The sequence below is a fragment of the Caretta caretta genome, chromosome 4 (genome assembly GCF_965140235.1).
Source record: "Caretta caretta isolate rCarCar2 chromosome 4, rCarCar1.hap1, whole genome shotgun sequence".
Taxonomy (NCBI): domain Eukaryota; kingdom Metazoa; phylum Chordata; order Testudines; family Cheloniidae; genus Caretta; species Caretta caretta.
This window is the reverse complement of record NC_134209.1, coordinates 51,185,456-51,206,147: the sequence shown is the minus strand read 5'-3', so window position 1 is coordinate 51,206,147 and position 20,692 is coordinate 51,185,456. Positions and strand designations below refer to the sequence as shown.

Below are 20,692 nucleotides of genomic sequence, written 5' to 3'. Positions count from 1 at the left end.
GTACACAGAGACATTTGGATGTGATCTCAGAATGTCGTCTAATTTTGCATTATAACTTGAGACTGGTTCCGTGCCTCATTAAGACTTTTTGGAAGCACATTTTGTGAAAACACACTCAGGGAAAGACACTGACACCTGATACTTGTTGCCACTGGAGACATTTTTCTGTAAAAGATCACTAATATGATTAAGTTTTGAATCTTTGCTATAGTGTAAAGTTATGTCCACAGCTATGCTTATTTTGATACTTGGTTGAGTAATGCTCTGTTCATGGTCTCAAAAAGTTATTGATTAATTTGAGTCATTTCCAGCACTTGGCAAGTTATGAGTTGGTCTGTTTCTCTGGGCAGGACATTAATTAGAATGTTGTTCATGGATGGACATAAATGTGTATCTTGTGACCTGAGCTTGTTGCAACTACTTCCAAGGTGTTCCTTGAGACTCTGGGTGCAGAAGGTAGATCAATGGAACAGATCGTGTACAGGAACTGTAAGCTCTCTCACATAAATGCTTGTGTTATCTTTAGAGACCAAGGTAAGGAGGCCATAACTTTGGGACAACTTCTGTTTTTGAGAGAGAAGCTTTTGAGCCACGCACAACTTGTCTTCAGGTCTGGGGAAGGTACTCCAAATATCACAGCTAAATGCAAGGTGGAACAGATTGTTTAGCATAACTAGTTAGTACATACTGAAAGGAACCATTCAAGGTAAAGCGGCCCTTTAACACCTCTGGAGGCAGAAGACAAAAAGAGGGGGTTAGTGAGTTACGAATTGTTGTAATAAGCCATAAATCCAGTGTCTCTGTTCAGTCCATTCTTTAGTGTCTACAAGTTGTGAATTTAAGCTCCCATGCTTATCTTTTGAAAAAGTGTTGTGCAGGTTTCCTTTGAGGATGAGGGCTGATAGGTCAGATATAGGTGTTCACCCACAGGGTGTTTTTGTCTTATAGGACACTCTAGTAGAGAAGCACATCACATCATGGAACAGGCCACCTAAATACTGACAGAATTTGCTTCAATACAGAAATAAAACGTCCTCCAATCACCTACCATGCCACTCTGGAACTCATACAGGGTGTCATCAAAAAGCTACAACCCACTCAATATGGGCCTGATCCTGAAAGAACTCTTTCCTGAACCTATTCTTCTGGTTTTCAAACAACCCTCCAAATCTTCAAGATCATCATCAGAAGCAAGCTCCCACAGACCAGGACACACCAACTCAAAGTGGTACCTGGGAGCTTAAATCTGTAACATCTTTACATAAGAGCAGCCCCCACAAACATACTTTTCTCCTTTGCCTTCCCATTCTGATGGTACAAACCCGATTTTTATACCACTTGTTCCTTAAACATAATTTACTTTTTTTCTGAATTGGGGAGACTGTCTTTTTAGGACCCAGAGTCTCTGGAATTTGCAAGCTACACCCCTTACAGCATTTTAAGGTGTTCTTTTCTCCTTTGGAATTCTCCTGCTCCTGCTTGAGCCTTCTAATGGTGGAGTGGTAGCTTCATGTGGGGGGGGAGGCGAGTCCCTAACATGCTGGTCCAACTCAGAACCCCATGACCTGGCAATGCTAGGGTTGGTGCACAGCACAGCATAGCCACACCTCGGACTCTGGGGAAGCTGAATTTTATAAATACTGCACTGCTTATATGTAGCTTGCTGCTTTGCAGTGCTTCTCTGATACCCTAGCGGAGGCAGAGGGAGCCTGCTAGAGAGATACAGTACCACAGAGTTAAAGTCTCAGTGTTGTGGGGATTCCTCAGCGAGAGAGAGAGAGAGAGAGGAAGGAGCTTAAGCTGAAATGAAGCGTCTACTTTTTATTAATTTTCATGAAGTGACGTTCTAAACAAAGTGGTGGAGAGAAACTGAACTTGTCAAGGTTCCTCCCCCACTCTGAACTCTAGGGTACAGATGTGGGGACCTGCATGAAAACCTCCTCAGCTTACTTTCACCAGCTTAGGTTAAAACTTCCCCAAGGTACAAATTAATTTTATTCTTTGTCCCTGGATCTCCACTGCCACCACCAAACTCTAACTGGGTTTTCTGGGAAACGTAGTTTGGACATGCCTTTCCCCCCAAAATCCTCCCAACCCTTGCACCCAACTTCCTGGGAAAGGTTTGGTAAAAATCCTCACCAATTTGCATAGGTGACCACAGACCCAAACCCTTGGATCTGAGAACAATGAAAAAGCATTCAGTTTTTTACAAGAAGACTTTTAATAGAAGTAAAGAAATCCCCTCTGTAAAATCAGGATGGTAGATACCTTACAGGGTAATTAGATTCAAAACATAGAGAATCCCTCTAGGCAAAACCTTAAGTTACAAAAAAAGACACACAGACAGAAATAGTCATTCTATTCAGCACAGTTCCTTTCTCAGCCATTTAAAGAAATCATAATCTAACACATACCTAGCTAGATTACTTACCAAAATTTCTAAGACTCTATTCCTGTTCTATCCCTGGGAAAAGCAGCATACCGACAGACCCAGACCCAGACCCTTTGTTTCTCTCCCTCCTCCCAGCTTTTGAAAGTATCTTGTCTCCTCATTGGTCATTTTGGTCAGGTACCAGCGAGGTTACTTTTAGCTTGTTAACCCTTTACAGGTGAGAGGATTTTTCCTCTGGCCAGGAAGGATTTTAAAGGGGTTTACCCTTCCCTTTATATTTATGACAGTGGTGGAGAGAAACTGAACTGTCAAGTTACTCTGCTGCCAGAGGCAGAATATCTGGTGACCTGAGGGGAAGGATATTGCTTGGTCTTAAAGTGCCCATCAACAACATTGGAGAGCTTCCAAGTTCCAAAAGTGAGAAGCATTACCCCTTACATCAAAAGGGAAGCTGTGTATTAAGGAAAAAAAAAAGAAAATATCAGGGAAATGAAAATTTTTTTTTATGACAAATCAGGGAAATGAAAAAAATGAAAAATAAAATTAATGAGAAGTGCTGGTAGAGTAGTACCACTTTCAACAATTCAGTAAGGACTGGAAGTGTTAATTCATTGACATTTCACTTCTGAGAAAAAGCTTTTATTTAAAACCATCTTCCCTACATCAAGAAAATAAAAAACCCACATCTGATAGAACTCTTGGTTTTATTGAAGGCCCTACTGTTCATTTTACTCAACCACATACAAGCAGTTATTGATATAAACACACAAAAATGGAAAACAGGCTTTTGTTTTAGTATACCCCTCCTCCTTCAACAAGCTCAAACCCACTTTACAGCACTGCGCTCGGAGTACAAAATGAAACTGACTATACATAAGTCCAGCTTTCAGCATCTTGAGTGAAACACAAAAAGTCAAACAGCAAAATTAAACTGATTATTTTTTAAAGTATAAAGTATAGTAATATTCTATAAAAACATAAAACAGGAGTAGGTATTTAACTAACACCCTTTTAAATTTTCTTTCTTGAAAATAAATCAGTATTACTACTGTAACTTAAGGAAAATACACCCATTTTGGCCAACAGTTTTGCAGCTGATGCTTTATATCTAGGGAATGAATCTGCTTAATAGACTTATAATGGAGCCCAGCATTTTTCACCCTTTTGTCACTATTTTGATTATACCCCACAATGGTACCAGTGACCTAAAGTCACTGACATCTGTTAGTAGCCTACAGAAATGAGTTGGAGGAATCACGCTAATTACTAGTAGAGAGGCCTATGTCAGAATACCGCAATACCATTTGCTACCTTGAAATTTCTAACGAGGCCAATGATGGAAAGACAATAAAAATACTGTAACTGTTTCTGAATATACAAAGTTTGAGCTAATGTGATTCTAAAATATGCCCAGTCTTATCTCTATGGGTTTCCATTTAACAAGCTCTTTAATAAATGAGGGAAAGGTTTACTGCTGGTCTGGAACAGAACACCCAGTAACTGTCAAGACATTGTTGATATGAAAGATTATGATGATGATGATGATATAATATGAAGAATTGAAAAAATTAGTGCGATAGGGAAGGAATACTTAAAGACAGTAACAGCTTAAATGAGATTTTGGTGTAAAAACAAATGTGATTTATGTACACTGGATGCACAGCAGTTTTACTATTTTGATCTGCTTTCAGAAGACAACACAACACATGGCCTGGGACCTCTGTGGCTTTTTTGAGGGAAGAAAGACAGATTCTGATCTGTTCTGATCAGAAAGAGAAAAACAGCTGCTGAGTCAATTATAAAATTTTGCAGCTACTTAGTGTGGCACAACATTTTTATAAGACAAGATAGCTTGAACTGCAGTGCTGCTTAAAACAACCATGGGCTACTTAATGGAGCTACTCTACATTAACCTACATAAATGAAAACTGTAGGGATCTCCTCTCTTCTGAAAATTTGTCAATAAAATGTTAGAACAGGACACAACTCTTTAACCCATTAAATTATCTCACTCACTCACACGTACTTCACCAAGAAACTGAACACTGACTCTGAAGAAAGCTAATTCAGAACTTTTAAACACATCTTGGGTACAGGAAAAAGACCGAAGAGGGTTGTAATCCCAGACCTCAAAGGATTCAGCCAAGCTATTAAAGCCCAATGTGGGCTTCAGAGAGCTAAATGAGAGGAAAGTACCAGGCCTATTTCCCATGTCAGGAGCAAAGCTCATCATCAATGCAATATAGGGAAACTTTCACCGTTACTTATGCAACACTTACAGTGGCTAAAGACTTCATTGTCCAACGCTATCAATCGTGCACTTTTCCACTATTACTAAACTCACTGAAAGTTAGGAAGCTAAAATGCTCAACATTGACAAACACCAAAAAGTATCATTTCTGAGAAGTAAAAGTTTGATATTAACAATACTGAAGTTTTACCTCTAAATATTCAGTAAGCTTTTATTATCCTCCTGCACTGACTTGTATAATACAGTGTTCCATTGGCTAATCCTAAATTAAGGCATTCCAAAGAAGATTGGTTTAAATTAACTCAAAAAAAAAAAGATGCACAGAGCCAGTATTAACAACCATCACTTTTCACTGAATTAGTGAGATTGATTTCGGAGATCAAAACTTGTTTCACTCTTACAACTAAATAATAAAGAACATTAATAGCATCCTCTGAAGAAAGCCAAATTTCACAGAAATTTCACTGCAGAAACATCTGTGAGAAGCAGGAAAGTCAATGTATAATCTGTGATATTGCAAACTTGACAGAAAAAATATCAGGGTCTTTAGAGACCACCACTAAAGAATACAGATAAGACTCTTTAATAGCAGCTTTGTGAGATTATCTTAGACAATCACTGGTATCTTGAGTAAGACTTATTTGTTACAAGAGGTAGTCTACTATTTGTGTTTAAATTGACAATAAAAGTCTTTGAGCCATTCACTTGTTATTCCTGTAAATGGCACTGATTTGAAAGATTAAGACTAACAATATCCAAATATTTTACTCGCAAAATTAACTTTTTTATTTAAATAGGTCATAAAAACCAATATATCATCTTCGTAGTTACATGGTGAACTGTTCAATATGTGGAGACTTCACAATCCATGATCCGTAGCCATGATGCTGAAAGTAGCTTTTCAGCAAACGTTTAGCTTCCTGGTAGGGTGCTGACTTAATCTAAAGAGAAACAAAAGTTAAAAAATTGTTACAGATGGCCACAAGATTTGCCCTTTTTAATACATTGTGCCTCTAGGATATTCCATAGCAAAACATGGTTTTGAAACATGCCTGAGATGCCACTGTTCACTGAATGCGAAACAAGAAATGCAGCAGATAGGGCAAAGGGAAAAACAGGATTTGACTGATAAGAAATGATATGCTTTTATGTACTGGAAAAGGAAAATTGTTTTTTTGGTAAAATTAATCTCATGTTTTTCAACATCAGTTTAACTACTCATTCTCTACGCCATGCTAGTATTTAGCTATGTATTGCATGAATCTAAAACCAGGTAAATTTACAATGGTAGCTTTGAAACCATTGAAAAGGTTTAGCAGGATATCTAATTTAACAATTCTTATAGAAATAAAGCGTAGCCAATGCTGACAAAAGTCATCATAATATCTGTTAGAAAAGCAAATTCTATGTGCAGCTTCATGGAAAAAAGAGAAAATACGTATCTTGTCTCGGAAAAAAAAATAGGAAGGGCTAAGGTACAAAAATGGTTGAATGCCTGGGAGGGCGTAAACCTAACCATCTGAAATGAGACTAGATATTCTGCTTCTCAGCACGTCTATGAACGAGCAAGCTTTCCCCAGCAACTTTACAGGAGGATAGGAATTTAATCTCAGTATGCTCCTCATTATGAGTAGTCTGTTTATTGCATGGGGGAGGGGGAGGGGAGAAGAGAAGAAGAGAGTTACCATAGCATCACAGTTCCAAGATAATACAGCTAGTAAGAACAGCATTCTTTCTTCAATTAGTGCTCCCTCAGTGTTCTCAGCCCAAAAACATAAGATCACGCTCAGTCCCAAATTCTGATGTTGAATTATCACCTTCTCCCCCACTTCTGTTGATATCCCTTTCCCACCAGTGTATTCCCTGGGAGAACAGTGCCTATACTTACGCAAAGTAAGCATCTCTCTAGTGCTAAGAGTGGAACAAAAACCTGCAGAACTTTCCAATATCAATATCAAGCTAGCCATTGTGAGGAAATGGTTGGCAGCCATTTGTGGATGGAGATCAAATGTGAAAGTTTCAACCCAACAAAAGATACTTCTCAATTTGTAAACTTAAGGAACAGTTTTGTATGGACTTTCTAACATTAACTTTACAACAACTATCAAGGTTAAGTCCTGCAGAATTTCAGTATAACTAATAGTTCATGGATTTCTGTTATGGGGTGTATTGGGCCCTCTGAGGCCCCTAACTGGAGGCCTCGTGGTCCTACCACACCCAGCCCCAGAAAAGAAGCAAAATGAATAATAGAATATCAGGGATGGAAGGGACCTCAGGAGGTCAGCTAGTCCAACCCCCTGCTCAAAGCAGGACCAATCCCTAACCAAATCATCCCAGCCAGGGCTTTGTCAAGCCTGACCTTAAAAACCTCTAAGGAAGAAGATTCCACCTCCTCCCTAGGTAACGCATTCCAGTGCTTCACCGCCCTCCTAGTGAAAAAGTTTTTCCTAATAGTCAACCTAAATCTCCCCCACTGCAACTTGAGACCATTACTCCTTGTTCTGTCATCTGCTACCACTGAGAACAGTCTAGATCCATCCTCTTTGGAACTTCCTTTCAGGTAGTTGAAAGCAGCTGTCAAATCCGCCCTCATTCTTCTCTTTCGCAGACTAAATAATCCCAGTTCCCTCAGCCTCTCCTCATAAGTCATGTGCTCCAGCCCCCTAATCATTTTTGTTGCCCTCCACTGAGCTCTCTCTCCAATTTTTCCATATCCTTGTTGTAGTGTGGGGCCCAACTCTGGATACAGTACTCCAGATGAGGCCACGCCAATGCTGAATAGAGGGGAATGATCATGTCCCTCGATCTGCTAGCAGTGCTCCTACTTATACAGCCCAAAATGCTGTTAGCCTTCCTGGCAACAAGGGCACACTGTTGACTCTCATCCAGCTTCTTGTTCACTGTAACCCCTAGGTCTTTTTCTGCAGAACTGCTGCCTAGCTGCTTGGTCCCTAGTTTGTAGCAGTGCATCGGATTCTTCCGTCCTAAGTGCAGGACTCTGCACTTGTCCCTTTTGAACCCTCATCAGATTTCTTTTGGCCCAATCCGCTAATTTGTCTAGGGCACTCTGTATCCTATCCCTACCCTCCAGTGTATCTACCACTCCTCCCAGTTTAGGGTCATCTGCAAACTTGCTAAGGGTGCAATCCACGCCATCCTCCAGATCATTAATGAAGATATTGAACAAAACTGGCCCCAGGACCAATCCTTGGGGCACTCCGCTTGATACTGGCTGCCAGCTAGACATGGAGCCATTGATCACTACCCGTTGAGCCCGATGATCTAGGCAGCTTTCTACCCACCTTATAGTCCATACATCCAATCCATACTTCTTTAACTTGCTGGCAAGAATACTGTGGGAGACCATATCAAAAGCTTTGCTAAAGTCAAGGAATAACACATCCACTGCTTTCCCCTCATCCACAGAGCCAGTTATCTCCTCATAGAAGGTAATTAGGTTAGACAGGCAATTAGGTTAGTCAATAAAGGTGGATCCTGCAGCCCTGTCTAGAAAGGCTGCAAGGAAGCAGCCAAATCAGAAAATAGCAGGCTTAGTTAAAAGGTGCTGCAGGGCCTGAGCAGATCAGTTCCTGGCTGGGACCAGAAGAGATAAGACAGAAAGATTCTCCGGGCAAGGAGGCCTGGGGGAGACCCTGCGCATACAGGGAACAAGACAAATAGAACCCAAGGACTGTATCCTAAGGTAACAGGTGAATGTGATGGGACTGAGTGGGAAGCAGCCAAGGAACAGCAGCAGCAACCAAGTAAAGGAAGCAGTACATAGCTGCTGTCTATAGGGTTCTTGGGTAGGGATCCAGAGTAATTAGCAGGTCCAGTTCCCCCCACCAGCCACTGGAGCAGTGTCCAGGTAGGAGATAAGACTCTGGATTAGAAAACCCAAGAAAGGGGCTGGGAATTATAAACAGGCCTATGGATGGGGCTGAAGACCATGAGGGGGGGCAACCATTCGTCGAACCTTTGCTATCCCGAAAGGGGACTCAAGTCAAGAAGTGACTTGCGTTGGTTGAGAGCTGGGAAACCACAGAAAGGCTAAAGACAAAATGTCTCGATAACAAGGCAGGGACAGATAAAGCTAGCCCAGAAGGGGTGAGATCTGAGCCCAGAGACAGGACTGCAGGTAACGACAAGGGCACAGTGACTGGCCCTGTTGGACCTTTATTACCCCAGAAGGGATTCCTTCATGCATGTTGACTGTGTGTGACTTGACCGGAGGGCTGGGCCACTGAAGACCCATCTGACGAGGTTAACAGCTGGCACAGGGCACCAGGAGCAGAGAGTGAGCGTGCAGGTTTGCACACAACTGATAGGAGACACTTACGAGAGGCGAGTGGCCCCGTCACAACTTCACTTGCAAATAACCAATTTGCAAGCCTTTGAGACAAAGGTCATTACTGCTGTAAGAAATGCTCAACCATTCACATAACATCTCCAGCATACTAGAATCTTTCCTTGTCACCTATCTGCACCTTGAAAGTGACCACTAAAATGTCATTTACTGTTTTTTCTTTAACTAGTCTTACCTTTGCTTCATGATATGTACTAGCTTCAAGCAAATCACTTCTTTTCGCTTCCTTAGAGACCAGTTTGAAACGATTTAACATTGCAGCCTTGCAAAGACGGCTTGCCATTGAAGTGCCACTTTTGAATGGCGAACTAGAATTGAGGGGGGGGAAAAAAGCAATGAGTCAAATTAAGAAATCTGTTATTCAATTCAGTTTCTATTTGCTCCAGCTACCACATTTGAAATAAAGATTATCTGTTTCAAATTATGTAGGTGATATGTTCTCCACTTAGAGCAGAAATAAACAATGGAATCAAAAAGTATAAACCTCCATAATTAAAGCTACTGGAAGGCTGGCCAAATCTTTTCAATCCTGTAATCTACCAGATCAGAGATACTACTGGTTTTAGTCAAACTATTACGTATACTCAATCTCTTCAAGGTTGTATTGCTGACGGGAGATAAAGGGGAGAAAAGAGCGTCTTAATTTCAATAAAGGAGGACTACCTAATTTCATATTTTGGTGCTTCACTGACAATCTTGCTTCTTAAACTGCGCCCAATTGTAGGAAGGATGCGGTTAGCGTAGACTAATAGATTCTAAAGCAAGAAGGGACCACTATGATCATCTAATCTAGTCTTAACTCCAGTATAACATAGGCTATAGGACTTCCGTGAATTAATTCATGTTTGAACTAGACTAGAGTATATCTTTTTGAACAACATCCACACAACGTAAACATTTCAGTGATGGAGAATCGACCACAACCCTTGGTAAGTTGTCCCAATGATTAACTACCCTTCATGTTATAAATTGTGTCCTGTTTCCAGTTTCAATTAGCATAGCTTCAACTTCCAGCCACTGGATCTTGTTATACCTTTTATCATTTATACTGAAGAGTCCATCATCAAATTTTTGTTCCCAAACAGGTTTGCACACAACTGATACTTTAATCAAAGCACCCCTTAACTTTTTTTTTCTTAGAACTAAACACACTGAGCTCCTGGAGTCTATTGCTGTAAAGATGTTTTCTAATCCTTTAACCATTCTCATGGCTCTTCTCTGAACCCTCTCCAGTTTATCAACATCCTTCTTTAATTATTGATGTCAGAAGCAGCAGTTCCTCACCTTGTGCAGTAACTGCAGTTCTTCGAAATGTGTGTCTCTATGGATGTTCCACTTCAGGTGCACATAAGAAAGGCCTACCGGGTCAGACCAAAGGTCCATCTAGGCCAGTACCCTGTCTTCCGACAGTGGCCAGTGCCAGGTGCCCCAGAGGGAATGAACAGAACAGGTAATCAAGTGATCCAGCTTATTCCCATCACTTATTCCCAGCTTCTCATGTGCCTCTCAAGCTTTTGATTGGAGATTTTCCATTAGCAGTTCAGCCTGCGCTCTTTTCTAATCCTCCTTGTGCTGCATTCAGAGGCTACATAGGGGTGCGCAGGTGAACTGTCTTCAGTTCCTTCTCCAACTGAACATCCCACAGAGAACAGTCTGATACAGAGGGGAAGGAGGGCTGGTAGCGGAGCCCCCACAGAGAGACACATCACGAAGAATAACAATTATCACAAAAGATGAATAACCTCTTCTTCTTCTTGAGTAGCGTCCCTATGAGTGCTCCACTTCAGGTTTCACCCAAACAGTAGCCCCACAGGGAGTAGGGAACTTAAAAATTGAATGTAGAACTGAGGACAGTACTGCATTACCAAGTGCCACATCGGGCAGCATGGATCAAGGTGTAATGTTTAGAAAATGTATGTACAGAAGCTCATGTAGTAGCCCTACATAATATCAGATACTGGCACATTCCCGAGTAATGCTATAGATGTTGCTTACGATCTGGTAGAATGTACTATCACCCTTTGGTGGGAGGGGAAGAAAGAGAGGAACACTGGCTGCATCATAACAAGTGATAATACACCCAGAGATCAACCTTCACAGTGTCTGAGCGGATATCGTGTACCCCTTGGATCTATGCTCCACTCCCTGCCCGGCTCCAGCCCTGGGCTTGCCTGCACTCACCCCCAACTCTGGCAGCCCAGGCTCGCCAGCTTGCAGCACTCTCACAGCACCCACCCCCTGACCATGGAGACCACAGTAGATGTGTACATCGCCCACCCCCATGGCCAGCCCCATGCAGACAACTCCTTATAGTGGGCCAAGGGCTTCCTGAATTGTCCTGACCAGACCCAATAAAGTTATGAATATGTCTGAGGGAAGGTAGGTCCTGGATGTCAATGAATCCAAGTATACCCCTATGAGCTATTTTCTGTACAGGCGTAAAAGTGATTTTTTTTTATTCAGCTGGAGCCCCAATTCCTAGACAAGAGCAAAGGCTGTCTGAGTTGAAGAGAACAGTGCTTTGTAGGAATAGCCTTTAAGTAGCCACTCTTTGAGGCATGGGAAAACTAGGGTCACTTCTCATCACAGGTAAACCACCACTATTGCCAGAAACTTTGAGAACACCCTTGGGGCTGAAGAAAGGCCGTAGGGAAATACTGTATTGGAAACAAGCCTGGTATACAGTGAAGTGTAGGTATTTTCTCTCTGACAGGTGTGTCATTATATAGAAATAGGTCAAGGGCTGAAAACCAATTACCCTCCTCCAGTGAAGGAGCTATAGCTGCCAGAGTCACCATCCTGAACCTCTAAGACAGTGGCTCTCAAACTTTTGTATTGGTGACCCCTTTCACACAGCAAACCTATGAGTGCGACCACCCCCACCCTTATAAATTAAAAATACTTTTCTTTCTTTTTTTTTTTAATATTTAACACGATTATAAATGTTGGAAGTGAAGTGGGGTTTGGGGTGGAGGCTGACAGCTCGCGACCCTGCACGTAATAACCTTGCAACCCCCTAAGGGGTCATGACCCCCAGTTTGAGAACCCCTGCTTTAAGACTTAAACTTGTTTAGAAGTCTTAGTCCCAACATCAATCTCCACCCTCCATTTTTCTTTAGCACAAATAAATATTCTGAGTAAAAATCTTTGCCCTTGTGAAGAGGTGGTACCAGCTGTATTGATCATAACTGAAGGAAAGAGTCCACTTCTTGTCTCAATAAAAGCTTGTGAGAAGGGGTCCTGAAGAGGGACAAGAAGGGAAATGGAAGGAAAGTAGGTATATAAAATGGAAAGTGTAGCCCAATGTTATGACCTCTATGTCCTGCTTGTTTGCTGGGCAGGAATAACCTGCTCGATGCTCAGGAATGTGACGCAGGAGGGGTGCAGAGTGCGGGAGGGGGCTCAGGGCAAGGGGCTGGTGTGCAGGAAGGGTGCAGGGTGTGGCAGGGGGCCCAGGGCAGGGAGTTGGGTGCAGGAGGGGTTCGGGGTGTGGGCTCTGGCCCAGCGCTGCTTACCTTGAGCGGCTCTGGGGTGGCACCAGGGCTAAGGCAGGCTCCCAGCCTGCCCTGGCCCTATGCCACTCCTGGAAGCGGCCAGCATCACATCTCTGCAGCCCCTGGGAAAGGTTGGGGGATGGGGGGGCAGAGGGCTCCGTGCACTGCCCTCGCCTGTGGGTACCTACCCCAAAGCTCCCATTGGCCACAGCTTCCTGTTCCCAGCCAATGGGAGCTGCAGGAGGCAGTGCCTGCAGGCGAGGGCAGCGCATGGAGCCCTCTACATCCCCGCCGCACCCGCCAGGGGCTGCGAGGATGTGGTGCTGGCCACTTCTGGGAGCAGCGCAGGCAGGAAGCCTGCCTTAGCCCCGCGGTGCCACAGGGGTGGCGATCACGTAGGCCAGATCCAAAGCCCTTACAGGCCGGATCTGGCCCACGGGCCATAGTTTGCCCACCCCATCATAGATAAATGGAGAAAGAAGAAGGTTGCCACTGGTTCAAATGGAAGTCTCATGGAAGTCTTTGATCTGGGGGCAGAGATTTCCCCAAACCCTTAATAAACCTAGGACAACGCCGGCTGAGCAAATATGAAGAACCTTTGTACTGGGGGATGAAAAACTGATACCGCAGCCAAATGGACCTCAGCTGAGCTAACAGCCTAATTCTTTTATAACTACAGGTAATTCAGGAAGACAGAATAGCACAGATTCAGGCACAAGTTGTAGGCGACACCACCAATGGAAGAAACTCACTTACAGAAATGGCAGAGAAATACGGGTTAACTCCCTTATAGTGTTGAGTAGCACCTGTTGCACTTCCACAGAACAGGAGGATTCTAACACGGTGAACCATCAATGAACCATATCCTGAGGCAGAGAACCTCGAGGTTGGAGCAAAGTGCACAACCCCCATCCTGGGAGAGGAGAGAAGGGATGGTCATAAGCTTGAATGACGGTTTGGTGCAAACCTGAAGCAGGTAAAGTTCCCAAGCCTGTTTCAGCCAGGTCAGTATTATAAGAATAGCTCTGGCTTTGCCCTTCATGATCTTGTTCATCACCCTTCGTGGTGGTAGAAGGAACCCATATAGCAAACTCTTTTTCCAAGACAGAAGAAAGAGTGGTGCCCCAGACCCCACCTTGAGCAGAATAAAAGATGGTTCTTGTTCCTGGAGATGGTGAAGAGATCCACTTCTGGCAGACTCCATCTTTGTACTATGTATGTACTATGGAGAATGTACTATGGAGAATTTGAGAGTCTAGCTCCCATTAATAGTCCTGACAGAAGCATCTGCTGAGAATAATCCGAACACATGGGAGGTAGGACCACGGAAATTTGGATCTGATGAGCTACATACCAGTTCCACAACTTCACCACACTTCATTTTGCTCGTCCCTGCTTGTTGACACAGAACATGCAGGGAATGTTATCCATCAGGACCCTGATTTATTTACCCTGATGAAGGGCAGGAAATGAGAGCAGGCATTCCTGACTGCCCCGAGTTCTAACAGATTGTTGTGGAAACTGGCTTCTTGAGGTGGTGTCCATCTGCCATGAGGGCACTGAAGTGAGCTCCCCATCCCAAGAGTGATGCATCTGATGTCACAGTTACTGATGGGACTGGGTGAGAGAAAGGAATGCCTGCACAGACGTTGAGTGGATCTTTCCCCCAGGCCAGGGAGTTCTTTATTTGGAGAGAAATCATCTCATGCCTGCCCAAAGTGCCTCTGGCTAAAACAGCTTGTTTTGAGCCAATCCGAGAAGCAGCAGAGGCGTACCTGTTCATGATTGGTCACAAAAGTACAAACTACCGGAGGCTCCAGTTGCAGTTTTATCAGGTTTGAGAACCAAGGTCTCCTCGGTCCATGAGCTACCAGTATTACCATCGTCCGTTCTCATTTTATTTTCTGGACCACCTTCCTCAGTAACGAAGAGTGGAAACTTGTAAAATAGGCCTTATGGCAATACGGCATCTACTCCCATGGTTCTGGGGTCTGCCCCCTTTATGAAGTAATTTTGTCTCTTTGCATTTGCGTGATTTGTGAAGGGATTAGATGAAGAGAGGCTGAACAATGAGACTGAAAACCTCCTGAATAAGGCAACACTTGGAGTTGCTGTCTCTGTCTTCCTTTTGGTTCAGGTCCCCTTTTATGTGGAAAGGAGGAACTGTTCTGCCTACTTCATTATTTTCATTGCTTCCATATGTAGTATCAGACTCCTAGTCCACTCTTGGTTTGTGTGTGTGTGTTCATAGTCATATTGTCTGATTGAACTAGCATGTGGTTGCTCCCTAAGGTGGGCTGGAATCTTTGCAGAGCTAGCTTGACCACTCTCAGACCTACGAGGCTGTGAGGCTTTTCCTCCCTGCTCAAGAGGCCCTGGATGTTTGGGTCTCCAAGTGAGCTCTCCTGCCCTCCATGCTTACATTGGTTGCAAAGGTCTGGAAAGCAGATGGGAACAGCTTTACAGACATTATCATAGGCTGATCACAACTGTAAGGAGTTGAACACCTCTGTCGGAACCAGTGTTCCCACCTATGTGCGGAATAATTTTGTTATGTGCACCAATATGGAGGTGAAGTGACACACATCACCTTCATATCAGTGCACATAACAAAATTAATGCGGTGTGGGTGGGGCTGAGAAGTTCGGAGTATGGGAGGGGGCTCAGGGCTGGGCAGAGGGTTGCGGTGCAGGGGTGTGAGGACTTCAGCTGGGAGTGCGGGCTCTGGGGTGGGGCCGGGGATGAGGGGAAGGGCTCTGTCTGGGGGAGCACCCTCTGGGGTGGGGCCAGGAATGAGGGGTTTGGGGTGCAGGATGATGCGTCAGGGCTAAGGTGGAGAGAGAGAGAGAGAGACACCCTTCAGCTCGCTATCCCTGCAGCAGCACCTGGGAGAGAGAGCGCCCCTCCCCCGGGCTGGGTTCAGGAAGGGGCACTGGGGCTGGATTGAGGGCTGGGCCGGCACTGCATCCAAGCCACGCCGCCCTGGCTGGGTTCAGGCCGGGGTAGGGATGTCACAGCCATGGCATAGTTGGGGCTGAGGTAAAGGTGTTCCTACCCCAGCAGTTGCAGGTCCCCGGAAGGGATCCCTGAGGGCCTGCGTGGTGCTAAGTAGGGTGCTGCACGGCCACGCAGCTTACAGGGAACTTTGGTTGGAACCTGTACTTGATCTTGCATGTGTTCCAGAGCATGGTCCTACAATCTGAGTATGAAAGCTTGAAGTCTTCTGGGGTGTCACTGTTCCCAAGGAACGTTCCCTATGCACAACACCAGAAGTGCTAATAGTTGGAGGCATAGTGGAATGGTAGGCCTCCTGAAGTTCTGGAGCAAGAAAATAAATTCCTGGATGGAACCAGAGGACTTTCCTTGGCATTGATGAAGACCTGTGTCTGAAGAAAATTCAGTATCCAAGATGTGACCATTTCCACAGTTGATTGTGATGGAGCTCTGATCAGGATGTCATTCAGGAAGGGGAACACGCGAGTCCTGCAATCTGAGTATGGCTCTTACCACCACCATCTTTGCTGTGGACAGTCCAAAAGGGAGTATTCAGTACTGATGTTTCCTGTTGTAGGCAAACCTCAGAAGCCTGTGATGGCACAGTCTTATGGGGACATGGATATATGCATCCATTAGATCTACTGAAGTCAAGAAGTCCCGTGTTCCCACCTCAAGACAGGGATGACACTGTAAAGGCCAGGGTTTCCATGTGAACCCTTTGTTTTCTTCATCCACTTGTTGAGCCTTTTGAAGTCAAAAAAGGCTCAGATACCCTCCAGGCACTTCTGTGCAATGAAGATGGAGTAGAACCCAGAGAAGCTCTCTTTTGAGTGAACACACTTTCACTCCCAAATGCAGACAATGACATATTTCTTTGCGGACCAGACTGTTTTACAGGGCTGTTGAACCTGGGTGACTGGATGAGATGGGGTGGAGACTACAGCTTGAGGAAGTATCCCCAGATCACTATTTCCCTGACCCACTTATCTGTGGTTGATTAAAGCCATTCCTCTAGGAAACAGGATATCCTACTTTGTAGCTTCTGCACTGGAGGGAGGCATATGCAATCTTTGTCAAAGTGGATTGTGAGGGTGGGAAAGGTGAAGTCCCTCTGGAATTTATCTCAGATATCGATTTCACTGTTTTCCATTGGGGAATTATTGTCCCTACACAGGACAAGAAGCAAACTGTCTGAAGGCTGGTATATATTCTTTCCTGAGTGGGAAAGGGAGAGACTGTTTCGATTTTGCTGAACTGTCAGCCATCACCTTATCCAGCTTCTCCACAAAGAGAGGGAGCCTGTAAACTTCTTGGCCCTGCTTAGAGTATCCAGCTTCCAGAGTCAGAGCCGGAGGTGGCCCCGGCTAATGAAATGGAAGCCATGGCTTGGGCTGAGAACCTCATTGCATTCTTTGAGGCATCAGCTACGAACACTGTTGTTAGGGAGACTCTCTTTAAAGTGAAGCCAAAGTCAGGTGATCCCAGTCCTTAAAGGCTTTGAGATCTTCCAGCCAGGAAAGAGATGCTCCTGCAAAATCTCCAAGGATGCTCAAAGGGTGGTGAAAGAAACTTCAAAGCCCCTTTTGAGAGTGGCCTCCATTGCACTATCCCTAAGTTTCTTAGTGTAGCACTCTCCTTCTAAGGGAATAACCACATCCCAAACAAGGGATGCTACAGTGGCACCCACCCATTGGTGTCTCAGCAATAGAGCCCTTTGATTTTTGAAAGTTACAGAAGTCGCTCTTGTTAACATGCTTGCCCTAATCAGCCTTGTTCCTTTCATCCCTAATCACTTCCTCAAAGGAGGAATGAAGGGGTATTGCAGCAGTTTTGAGTGGAGAAATTTACTCTGAGGATTACCTAGGGGAGCCTACTTAGATTTCAGAGCCAAACAGCTCACCTTCAGCAGAGACACTGCACTGCAGCAGAGGCTCAGGGACCATTAACCCCCAAGGGGTTAATATACCCATGGAGAAGGAAGAATGCAGAGACGGGAGAATGGGGCTGCCCACTGCCCGAGAAACTGAGCAAATAAGTTAAAATAGAAGGAAGAACGGAGAAGCAAAAGAAACTGCCATTGTATGTTGCTGCCAACGCAGAGAATCTGTCAGCAAGTGGAAGCAGAGGGTACATGGCCAGACTATGCTGGGCCAAAAACACTGATCCACTTCTCTGAGATGCAGAGAGAGGAGAGCAGGCCAGATGTCCGGAACTGTGGAAGACACTTCTGCAGCCCAGTAATACAGACTCCCTACTCCTCCTTTATATAGCCTTGTTTATGCATTCAAGGATCACATTAGCCCTTCTGGCAATAGCATCATAGGAGATCACGCTCAACAGATTATCCTAGAAGCAGTGACTCTGAAAAGAACATGGGGTAGGACTGAGTGCCTCATCCTGTAAGTATAGTCTGCATTCCCATTTAGCAGTAATAAGATGAATATTTTTTGCTTGCGCCCAGTTTACAAAGAGATCCAAATGGCTCTTTATCAGTGACTTGTTCTCTTCATTATTTACCACTCCCCCAATTTTGGGGTCATTTGCAAACTTTGATTAGTTATGATTTTATGTTTTCGTCTAGGTCACAAATGAAAAACTGTTAAAAACATAGGACCAAGAACCGATCCCTGTGGGACCTCACTAGAAACCTGCTTGATGATTCCCCATTCACAATTATGTTTTGAGACTAGCCAATGTTTAATCCATTTAGTTTGTGCCATATTGATTTTGTTTCACTCTAGTTTCTTAAATAAAGAGTCATGCAGATACCAAGTCAAGTGCCTGACAGAAGTCTACATGTATTACCTCAACACTATTGCCTTTATTGATCCAACTAGTAATTCCACCAAAGAAAAGAGCAAGTTAGTTTAACCGGAGCTATTTTTCATAAAACCATGATGACCAAGAATTAGAGGGTAATATCTGTAACTCCCATTTAAAGTCATCCCGGTTAACATTGTTACATTGATGATCAATTGGAGAACATGCTTGTTTAAAGTTGCACAATGCTCCCTTATAAGTTGTTTGGCAGCCACCTGCTTTGTCCACTGCTTGCAGAAAGAGAAGCCCATTGGCGCTAGCTGGTGGGGGCTTGGAACCAGGGTGGACAGGCAGCCCCCCATCAGCTCCCTTAAGTTCCCTGTGCAGCAGCCGCCCAGCAGGCTATGAATTGCCTGCAGTTCAACTGTCCCTCCCCCCAGTGGTGTGTGTTAACCCTGCCCTCTGCCTTGGAGCTGTTCCCAGGGGCCTCCTGCTTGCTGTGAAGGGGAGGGGGGAGAAGAGGGGTGCTAATGTCAGGGTGTCCCCTTCCCCCGGCCCCATTCCTGTACCTTATCTCCACAGAGAAGCAGGGAGACATGACAGGGCTCATGATGGAAGCAGCTGCTACCAGCAAGCTCCAAGCTCTACTTGTTTATCTACTTAAAAAGGCAATGTACTTAGAGTGGAGTCAGCATACTTAAAGGGATAATGCGCGTCTCTCTCTCACACGGTGTCTGTCTCTTTCTGCCATGCTGTCTCCCTTTCCTCCATTCATGCTGCCTTGTAGAGTGTGAGGCTACATTAACAACATGTTAACTTTTGAGGGCTCAGCCGAGTACTAGTTCATCATTTAGCAGTAAGGCATTACCTGGGAAATATCCCACCCTCTTCCACTGTCTGACTTTACCACCTCAACCAAGCTTCACAATCATCACTGCTGTGTACAGTATTAAACTGTTTGTTTAAAACTTATACTGTATATGTGTGTGTCTTGTGATACAGCAAGGCCAGAGGGCAGCAGGAGAGTGTTAGAAGAGAGCCTTATTCCCTGTAGAGGGAAAAAAGTTTGCTATAGATTAATTAAAGCACCTGAAGCCAATTAGAGCACCTGATAAAACCCCCCTGCTTCAATCAACCAGACAAGTGGGAGGAGTTGAAGCAGAGTGGATTGGTGTTGGAGCAGAGAGCAGTTTGGAGGGAAGCAGAGGAGAGTTTGGAGAAGTGCTGCGGTGGGCTAAGAAGACCAAGACCCTAGATAAAGGGACACCTGGTTTGTGCAGAGAGAGGGCAGGAAGCCCCACAAGCTGAAGGGCAGGAGAGGGAAGCAGCCTAGAGGAAGGAACCGCTAGTTCAAGTGATTTACCACTATCCCTAGGGCCCCTGGGCTGGGACTCGGAGTAGAGGGTGGGCCCGGGTCCCTCCCTCTCCATTCCCCTCCTCTAGGACACTAGTGAGGCAGCTAATACCCCAGTTCAGGGGCAAGAAACGGTGCCCTGAACCCCCTCCCAAGAAGAGAAAGCGCAAGACCCATCATAGTAGTGCTGGCAATTTGCCACAGTCTCTCTCTATATAAAATGTAGTCTCTTCTCTGGCAAAAAAAATTTCCCTGGAACCTAACGCCCCCATTTACATTAATTCTTATAGGGAAATTGGATTTGTTTAACATCGTTTCGCTTAAAGTAGCATTTTTTAGGAACGTAACTACAACATTAAAGCGAGGCGTTACTGTAATTAGAGTCCTGTATCAACTGCTCTGTTATTTTGCTCAGGATCAATGTTAGGGTGACAAATCTATAATTATCCCGATTGTCCCATTTACTCTTTTTAAATACTGGTACAACATTAGCTTTCTCCAGTCTTCTGGAATTTCCCCTAAATTGCAATATTTCCAAAAAAAAAAAAAGAGTCAGCATTAACAATCCAGCAAGCTCCAGGCCAGCTCTTAAAACTCCCAGATGCAAGTTATCTGAACCTGCTCATTTAGTAGCTGCTGCCTAACATCCTCCTGACTTACTATCAGACTAGAAAGCATATCATCATCATCAAAAAGGGTTTGTCTTCACTAGTGTTAGGTCAAGGTAAAAATAGAGTTGTACCCCTGACCATGTGTGGCATGTGTGTTGTCTGAAGCTCAAATGCTCCTCTCCCTGGAGCTGATCAGTTGCTAATCCAAGCAATTTCTTCTGCTAATCAAATCACTATTGCTTGAACATTTTGCAGGGTAGTCACTCACCTGAGTTAGGAATTTGAGTGTTCTAACTTGAGTTTACAGGCTTATCTTCACTGTCACAGTTGAGAACTTGTCAATTACTCTATAATACTGTGGCCTCAAACCAGAACTGTTTGAGAGTTATAATAAAATTACTTAGACAGGCACAAGCATACACAGAGTAATCAGGCTCACCACTAATTTTGAACATAGTATAAAGATT

The 20,692-nt window shown here is 44.3% G+C and overlaps 1 protein-coding gene across 8 annotated transcripts in view; it reads right to left on the bottom strand.

Annotated features, from left to right (window-relative positions):
• Positions 1-3,079: 3,079 nt before the first annotated feature.
• The window catches only part of ADAD1 (adenosine deaminase domain containing 1), a 34,151-nt gene continuing 16,538 nt past the window's right edge, over positions 3,080-20,692 (bottom strand). For 7 of the 8 annotated variants that reach the window (XM_048847199.2, XM_048847196.2, XM_048847198.2 and 4 more), the window contains 2 exons: positions 9,185-9,317; positions 3,080-5,584 (listed from right to left, as the gene is read on the bottom strand). In XM_048847199.2, the coding sequence (XP_048703156.1) occupies positions 5,471-5,584; positions 9,185-9,317 (247 nt within the window). In that variant the 3' untranslated portion in view covers positions 3,080-5,470. Of the gene's footprint in view, positions 5,585-5,694; positions 5,714-9,184; positions 9,318-20,692 lie in introns of those variants that run through there. The other variant, XM_075127634.1, reaches the window with a different exon arrangement.